Genomic DNA, 9,347 nt, shown 5'->3' on the forward strand with positions numbered 1-9,347 from the left:
TAAGTGTTATAACAGTCTGTATAATAGTTCTGCTCACATTTATTTTTGCATTAAAATAGACAAGTCAGTGGGATTACAATTCTGCTTCAGTATCACTTTTCACTTGTAAATGTAACAATTTTGCCATTATGATTTGAAACAATGTTTCCATATGGATGCTAAGTGTTTCTCAAGTCTTCTAATTAATGTGCAAACCCTTTAGATCAGAATGAAAAAGTAACTTTGCATATGATCTCAGCATCAGGAGTATACATATAAAGACACTATATACTTAATCACAAGATAGTTTTCTGCTAACCTTCAGCTTAATACATTCTTGTCTATTTTAAACTACACTCAGACTGGAAAGCACAGTTTACTGCTCAGTGGCCAGAACTGTGGGATTATTTTGGAGAAAAACAGGAATTCATTCTCCCAGATGTGACTATGGAAGACTATTTTATTTCACAACCTCTTTTGGGAATCACTCAGTGCATTCATTTCCTACTCATAATGTATCAACATCACAGGTACCCTCACTTAGGTATCTAAAAATATTGCCTGAAAACACTTGTGCTACAGATTTGGTTTGAAGAGTTAAAATCTTTGATGGTCAGCACTTATCTCCTTCGTCAAGAAATAAACGATACATAAGCAGCAAGTCACCTCCTTAAGAAAAGTGATAGAATTTATCAATCATATAGTTCCTTTGAGATTGAATGCTGGACTTCTGAATGGAATATCAACTTTCCTGGACATTTCAGCAGACACCAGTCCCTAGGTAAAGGTGGCAGAAAAATCTTCCTTCTTTATTTTATCATTCATGGTTGGATATAGCTTTGTACCAGTAAGTTCAGCGTGACATGACAGTTTAGGTTTTCCGGAACACTTTGATTTCTGTAAGCTGCTGCCACCGCTCCCAGCCTGTGTGCAGTGTGAGGCTGTTTGCTTGGTCAGACGGATCTTTCTGTTTTTGCAAAACATGATAGTGTTCTGATACAGAATATCACTTGTTATTTTCCAGTAACTGTTTTCTTTCAAGAGTAGCTTTATTTCTGCTTCTGCACAGGAGGAGGACAAGCTTTTATTAAGCTACTTGAAATTTTACTGATGACACTAATTTATTTAATGAATAGGCATATATTCTTTAAAATATTTCTCCTTTAATATTAGACTCAAACCTCTACATTTCAGTGTTGCACAGTATAACCTATAAAAACATTTATAATAGCATATTTAATGAAGCTCTGATTTCTGTGTTACCAGAACAAATTGTCAAATTCTGATGAATAAGGAGAGACATTGTTAAGCTTTTAATAGAGATGTCTCTTGCTTTTATAAAGTACCTGTGACCTACAATCACATTAACATTTCACAACCAAAAGTAGCATGACATTTAAATAATACTGAGACTGCACATTTTTATATCAAAAATCATAAAGTTAAATTTATACAATAGATATACAACAAAGCACTGCACAGAAGACACAGCAATTGCTGAAGTATACCGTTCAGGTTGTACAAGAATGGAAAAGTCTTTTGCAGGTTTTTAGTGTGTCCTCTGACTCCACTTAATATCTGCTAGACAAATCACAGAGGCCTCCCAAGGGATAGCAACAGATGATCTCTTTGAAGGTTTTCCTCAGTTCTTGACTCCGAAGTGCATAAATAAGAGGATCAATGATCGAATTACACATGATCAGTATGAGATACAAGTTAAAGTGAGACATGAAGCACACACAGTATGGATTTTGGGGACAAGAGATATAGAATATCAGGTGGAGAAAGAATGGGGCCCAGCAGACAACAAACACCCCAATCAGTATGGTCAAGGTAATTGCACCCTTCATGTTAGCACCTTGGCGAATGGTGCCAGTGCCTGGGAGGACAGCAATCCTCTTAATGTGAAGTCTAGCCATCAGGAACATGTGGACATAGAGAGAAGCCATGAGAGCCAGCATGGTGAAGAACATGGTGATGAGGCAGATGATGACAGCACTACTATCCGAATAAATGATAAAGAGAATGCCTGAAACTGTACAAGCTGCCCAGATACAACTTATGATGATCCCGACCCGTTTCACCGTCATGATGTTATGGTACTGGAGTGCATAAAATATAGTAAAATACCTGTCCACTGCAATGGAAAGCAGGCTGCAAATCGACGCAAGCAGGGAGCTACAGATCACAGAGTCAATGACATTGTCAATGTTCACTGTGAAGCTCTGTGCGTCTGTATCTGTGCTGTTTAACAGGGTGATGACAATGGTTTCTGATCCATTGGAAACACTCACCAGCATGTCTGCCACAGCCAGGCTGCAGATGAAAAAGTACATGGGTGAGTGCAGATTCTTGTTCTTGGCTATTGCCACGATCACCAGAATATTCTCCAACAAGCTTATGACACCCAGAGTCACAAACACCTCTGGGGAGACGAAAAGTTGCTCGTAGCAACCTCCATCAGAGTAGCCTTTTCCCAGGGGCTCGCTGGCATTGCTGTGCAGTCCGTGGTTGCTGCGGTTCCAGAAGTGAAGTGAGGTGTACATCCCGTGGTGGTGGGTGGAGTTCATCGCGGGCAGCAAGTGGCTTGAAATCCCCTTGAGCTGATTTAATCTCCGGGGTCAAGGAATCTCTATTTCCTCCCGGTCTTTATCTGACTAAAAGTTATGAGGCTGTAGTTGGCTTGCCTGCCATGAGGAGAGTCACAGCGTCAGACCTTGAAATGGAGTTTTTAGTCTCTTTTAGGTATGGCTCTGATCATTACCTTAAACTTCTTGGGCTTTCAAATGCTTATTCTCGGTAGAAAAGCCTGCTGTTTGCTTTTTGCTCTCACTGCTGCTTTGACTTTAGCCTTGTGCGTTCATGTTTTTTCAAAATAATTTTCCTGGGAGCCTCTGTGCCACTGGAAGCCAAGTCTGTGTGCACATGGTCGCACAGGCTGCCTCTCAGAAGTGGCAGTTCCCAGCCTAAGCGGTGCTTTGAGTGTGAGGAGCTGAGGGTGCCGGCTGCTGATTTATATGCTATGTGAAGGAGAAAAAAAATGTTTAGAATGGCTCCTCCTCTGCTTCCTTCTGACCAATCTAAGTGCAGTGGAAGTCAGTGCGATACAGACTGCAGGGAAATACTGATTCAGTAGCAGAAGCTCGTGGAATCCGGAACAAACAGAATGTGAGACACTGGACTTCCCTTTTCAAGTTTTCAAGGAAAACAACTTGATCCTTAGAGGAATTTTCATGATATCACAAGAAGTCATGATGCAGCCAGGCTTACTTCTGCTTATAAGAGAGGTGTGTGTGTGTGTGTGTGTGTGTGTGTGTGTGTGTGTGTGTGTATGTATGGTATGTGTGTGAAATGAAGTAGAAAACATACGGCCTTATGATCCTATAATAAATACACTGCCTTTATGTCCAGGATTATGAATTTATCTCTTTAATTTTCTTAAGGTCCCAGGCAGTAATTTAAAAGCCCAACAACAAAGGGGAAATATTTTATAACATAGTTAGACATGCTATGAATGAAAGAGTTGTGTAGGTAATTAAAATTTGGCAAAGGGCTTAAGAAAAGATTTATTTCTTTTGCAATAATATCTGACATTTCTCTACTGCAGTTTCTTTTGTCATAGCTGGAAAAGTTTATTTTCCACTCATAATTAAATCTATGTAGCATACATGTGACCGTATTTATGCTAACCTTGGGAAAAAACAATAATGAGACAAAACTCTATTGTTAAATTTTAAGGCAACATTCTGTTTTGCTGTTGCTTTTACTTCTATAGTTGAAGGCTTTATAAATTAAAACTAAACCTGCTTTTACAGCTTTATTTATTCAAGGAGAGACTAATGGAAGAAAGTTTATAATTAGAGTTATACATATTTTGCTGGAGCTAGTTTTGAGAGATTGCAAGACAGTTAGTTTTCACATTAATTAAATCCAGGTTGTTATATTTTGTATATTGTCATTTTCTTGCTGTGATATTTCTGGTTTTAGTTGTCAGTAGTTTGTGGGCATTAGTCATAGGATATAAAATAATACAAAATTATTTAGGGTTAATTATGAATCCACAGCTACTTTATCCACTTTCCTTTTTGTGATAAAGTTTGAGCTAAGTTAACATCTCCCATCCATTTCTGGAATTGACTGGGGCATTATGACTGAATTCTCACTAATGAAGTATGGACAGAAGGGAGGACTGTTTGTCATTTTCCTCTCAGTCCTACACCTTTTCCCTTATGTCGGGAAGATGACTAGGGTGTCTTGGAAGTCACCTGTTACAGGTGGTAGAATCACATTGTGGAGGAGGCCTATCTTTTTAAATGACTATACAGTGCAGAACTCACCTCCGACTCCCTTCCTCCAGCCTGTTACATTAAATTTGATATAAGCAAGAAGCAAACTACATTAAACTACTAAGATAATGGCATTTGTCTGTTAGAGGAGCGGGCATTTCTTACCCTGACATGCAAGAAGCAAGCTACATTAAACTACTAAGATAATGGCATTTGTCTATTAGAGGAGCGGGCATTTCTTACTCTGACATTCAAACATTTTATTGGAGTCATTAACTAGTGGCAAGCTGGATTACATGAGAACCCTTTCTTTCCTCTGCTTTGGATTTGCCCCAATAGTGAATTATCTAACCAATAAGAGATGGAGAAGAAAATGAATTAAAGTCAATGTTTTGAGCATCAAATAGTCAACTCTGAGTCATCTCCCTGAATCAATTTTTGTCTTTCTGTTCCTTACTGTACTGGGTGGCACGAGAGTCCTATTTGTTCAGGCTTAAAATTCAGAATACCTTTGATTTCTCTGTCTATCTCAAAATCCCTCTGCTGTTCAATTTGCTATTTTGTTAGAAATGTTTCTGGCATCATAAGAAGGTATTACATAATCCAAGGTCATTAAGATTTATATTTCTTTATTGATATTCTCTTTTATTGCATCATTCTTTTTGTTCCTTTTTGTTTGTTTGTTGTAAGTGTTTTTTGAGACAGGGTTTTCCTATGTATTCAGACTGGCCTTGAACTCACTATGTGGCTCAAATTGGCCTTAAACTTGCTATTCCTGTTTCAGACCCCAAGTGCTAGGATTACAGGTATGTGCTATCATGTCTAGTTACTTTCCTTTAATTCTTTAGGTATGGTTTCCATTAATTTTTTGAACATGTTTATAATTTAAAGTCTTTATGTATTAAGTCCAATATTTAGATTTCCCCAGGAATATTTTTTATTGAGTTTTTTTTTTTTTTCCCCTGTCAGGAGCAAACTATGCCAGTAACATAGATCAGGCACACGGTGTCTTTCAGAATTTATTGAATGACAATATATTAATGAGCTACATCAATTGTGTCAGCCTAATCAGGCCAAGTACTCAGAGTTCACTTCGTAGCCAATGAGCTGGGCAATCACAGAGTTTTTTTTTTATTCCAATCTTCTGAGTAATATCTGTACCACTCATGTCACACATCACACTCACACAACAATGTATAGGTTACAGAATGAAGAAGAAAGGGTTAACAGCTGTAGGATTTGAAAAGAAAGAACTGAAAAAGCCAGGCAGAGAAGGCAAGGAGCTTGTTGATGAGTGCAAAGTTGGTTCAGTGTCTGAATCCAGACAACAGGGAGGCAGATAGTTAAGTGGGCTGTGTCAAGGAAGGGATCAAGCTGGGTGGAAGCTGGGAGACGGAGCCTGAGCTCCTGACCTGTCCACCTCATATACTATCACTACCCAGTCTCATGGGTGTGGCACCTCCTCAGCCCTGTGTTAGGCGTCCCTCCCTTTCATTATCCAGGTGAGGAGGCTGATTCATTTGCTGTTCTATGGTATGTCTGATAAGCTCATGGGCTTTTTTAAAAATATAACTTAAATAAACCATGTGTCCGTGTCTCCCTGTTTTAATCTAAGTTTACAGGTGACAATTTTTTATTAGCAAGGTGAACTTATGTATTAGTTTTTGTATGGTGATTGTGCTCCACAGCCGGGAGTTGTTTTATTGATAGAATGTGTGCAACATCTGCTGATTATCTCGGTGCACAGAGAAGTTACCAAGTTGTTCTGCTTCTGCATTTGCACTTAGAATGGAGAAAGTTGTTCTTTTGTACAATGGAGTGACAGTGATTCTCAGCCTTTGGTTAAGATTAAGTGTAAAATGGAGTCACTCAGGGAAAAACATAGCCTGAAAGCTACTGTTCTATTCAATGTGGAGTAATTTACAGAAAAGTACAGCTTGCTCTCCACAACAACCATAGGTTTTTATTTATTTGCATGACACTCTTTCATTATTTAAAACTACAAATCTTAATGCAATGCAGCAAATCTGAAAATAAGATTTTCAGTCTTGCTCAGGATTAATGTTAATGTGCATTATTGCTGTTGCTGTGACTTTTCTGAGAATTTTGTGACACTTGTAGCCTGTCTTGTGTACCAACGAACTCTCTACTATTAGCATATTGCTTGGCTAGTAATTGGACAGAGATGCTTAGCCTCTTAAAACCAACAGGTATCCCATTGTTTGCTCAGAAGCTCTGTGCATTTTGGATCAAGCCTGAAGCCCTCAGCCAGGAATTTGGCAAATCTACCTTTCTATTACTTCCTGCTTGCACAGAGCCCAGAAGTCAGTCAAGAGGTGAGAAGTTAGGGCTTTTATTATGTCTTTTTAAACTACACGGAGTTCTATGCATATACAAAGCTTTCTAGATTCCCAAGAATATGAGCTTTTAAAAGTGCTAATGGATACATTTCCTTTTAAAAAAAAAATCAGTTTATTGGTACAATTTCGATATACATGAGACTCATTTACCATAGGAAATTTGTAACTGTACATGATGCATCTTAGTTCCCCTTTTTCACCATTCTCCTCCCCTCATTTCAACTTCTCTTCACTTCCTTATTTACAATGCTTTGTTTCCATTTTATCCTTTTTTAAAATTTTTTCCCTCCCCTCCCCAAGTTCCCCCTTTTTTTGAATAATTACTTCCTATTTCACAATATCTATTATACATTTTGAATTCTTATTTACACTTTCAGTTTATCACACAAGAGAAACAATACAATATTTATACATATGTGTCTGATTTATTTCACCTAAGAGTATGGTCTCAAGGTCCATTTATCCCTGTTTTTAAATGACTGAGTGAGTATGGCTGCATTGTATGTTAAAGAAGAACACATCTTTTTTATTCATTCATCAGTCGATGGGCATTTGGGTTGTTTCCAAGACTTAGCTATTACAAGCTGTGCTGCTGTAAACATGGATGTGCATATATCACTGTAGTATGATGCTTTTCATTTTTGGGGGAAGATTCCAAGATGAGGAATACCTGGGTCAAATGGGACCTCTAGTCCTAGATTTTGAGGGATTTCCATATTGATTTTCACAGGGTTTGAACCAGTTTATACTCCCACTAGCAGTGGAGATATGTTCCTTTTTCCCCATAGCCCTACCAGCATTTGTTATTGGTTGATTTGTTGAAAATAACCATTCTTTTTGAGTGAGATGGAATCTCAGTGTTAATTTGCATCTTTCAAATGATTGATGATGTTGAACATTTTTTCATTCATTTATTTGCCATTTGTACTTTTTCTGAGGAGTGTCTGTGCATTTTGGTGCCCATTATTTAAATTTTGTAGATCTGATTTTTTTCAATTCCTTATATGTTCTGATTATTAGTCCTTTGTCTGAAGAACAACTGGCTAAGTTTTTCCCACTCTGTGGGTTCTCTTTTCACCATGTTGGTGATTTCTTTTGCTGGCAAAAGCTTTTTAATAAGATGAGACCCTAGTTGTTGATTATTGCAGTGTTTACTGTGCAGTCGGGTTTTGTTCATGAAGTCTTTGCCTACACCTATATCTTCAAGTGTTCTAACTCTTCTCTCTTCATCAGATTTAGTGTTTCTATTTTAATATTTACATCTTTGAACCCATTTTGATTTTAGTTTAGTGCAAGGTGATATACATGGGTCAAATTTTATTTTTTCAGCATGTGGAGAGCCAGTTTTTCCAGCACCATTTCCTTTTAAGCTTTTTGGATAGTGAATTATTTTCCCAAAGTTGTATCCATTGCTTCAAGAAGTCAGATGTTAAAATTGTCGGTGGTTGTTTTCAACAAATGTCTTTGGGAAGAGGCAACTCTCAGCTGGTAAATTCTGAGTGTGAACTTCAAAGGAGTTTCCAGCCATTTTGCTCCCTCTGTTTCCTGTATGGCTACTGGCTTTTAGCATTTTTACAAACCGTTGGTCTACCAGGCTACTTGTGAGTAGAGGAGGAGATTAAGTTAGTTAGAATTTACAATATTCACTCTTTTTATTGTAATTCAGTGATTTCCTTGATAAATTTTCCCTGGATTGCTTACAGACTTGGTTATGTTTTGTAGTACTGAAAAATGTTAATTCTGACAAATTTTTCTAGTGGTATACTTACTATAATTGTGACGAGAACATTCAGTGATCACTAATATCATTTTCTTCATTGTTTTTATTAGAAAAAATTTAGACTCATGAATATCAATCTTGTCATTTAATGGACTATAGTATTTGACAAATGATTAACTATTCCACACTTACTGTAATCCTTATATAAGCTTCACATAAAAAAAAGAAGAAGAAAAAGAATTGGTTGAAAATTTGAATAAAAGAAAAATGTGAATTTAGAAACATTAATAGATAAATTAATAATTGAGTACAAAATTAATTACTAATGTTCATCTTTTCACAGTAAAGGATTTTAGTTGCGGACATTTGGATGACACTGAAATCTTAGAAAATAATCCATACATGTAATCTCTAACTATTGTATATAGATTTATAAAACCTTGATTGTGTGTTTAATTATACTGAAAAGATGATTTCCAAGGAGACATTTTATTTGTCTTCTATGATTTGTTTCTCTGTAAAGTAAAAGATATATAATCAATAATATTAGACATATTGATAGTATTTTTGAAAATGTATTGTAGATTTTAAAATTCAAACAAAATTGTATCATAACACTTTTATTTTGAGAAAAATGTTGATCTTCTGTTTTATAACATTAAATATGAAACCTTATGATCATAATGTTAAGTGAAATAAATCAGAAACACAAGTTTAAATATGACATGGTTTCTCTTACCTGAGGAATCCAAAATAAAAATAAAGAGCAAAATAAAAGACAGGCAATAGGAAGCGAGGAGATCTTTCTCAAATCAAGGGATAAAGGGAGATGAGAGTGGAAGAAAAGGGGATGAAGATCATCAAGATATATATCTACCAACTCCCTAGGATGAATGTAAACATTATGTACTACAAACATTTACTAATAAATATAAATAATTAAAACCTTACAGAACACTATTTTTGAGGAAAAGTTCATAGTTTTTTCTCTCAGAAAAGGAG

The 9,347-nt window shown here is 36.5% G+C and overlaps 1 protein-coding gene across 1 annotated transcript; it reads right to left on the reverse strand.

Annotated features, from left to right (window-relative positions):
- Positions 1–229: 229 nt before the first annotated feature.
- On the reverse strand, positions 230–2,946 carry Mc4r (melanocortin 4 receptor). Its single transcript, XM_005373009.2, has one exon. The coding sequence runs from the start codon at positions 2,547–2,549 to the stop codon at positions 1,551–1,553; it is 999 nt and encodes a 332-aa protein (XP_005373066.1). The 5' UTR covers positions 2,550–2,946; the 3' UTR covers positions 230–1,550.
- Positions 2,947–9,347: the final 6,401 nt, after the last annotated feature.

This window comes from Chinchilla lanigera, unplaced genomic scaffold (genome assembly GCF_000276665.1).
Source record: "Chinchilla lanigera isolate Chin_1 unplaced genomic scaffold, ChiLan1.0 scaffold00001, whole genome shotgun sequence".
Classification (NCBI taxonomy): Eukaryota; Metazoa; Chordata; class Mammalia; order Rodentia; family Chinchillidae; genus Chinchilla; species Chinchilla lanigera.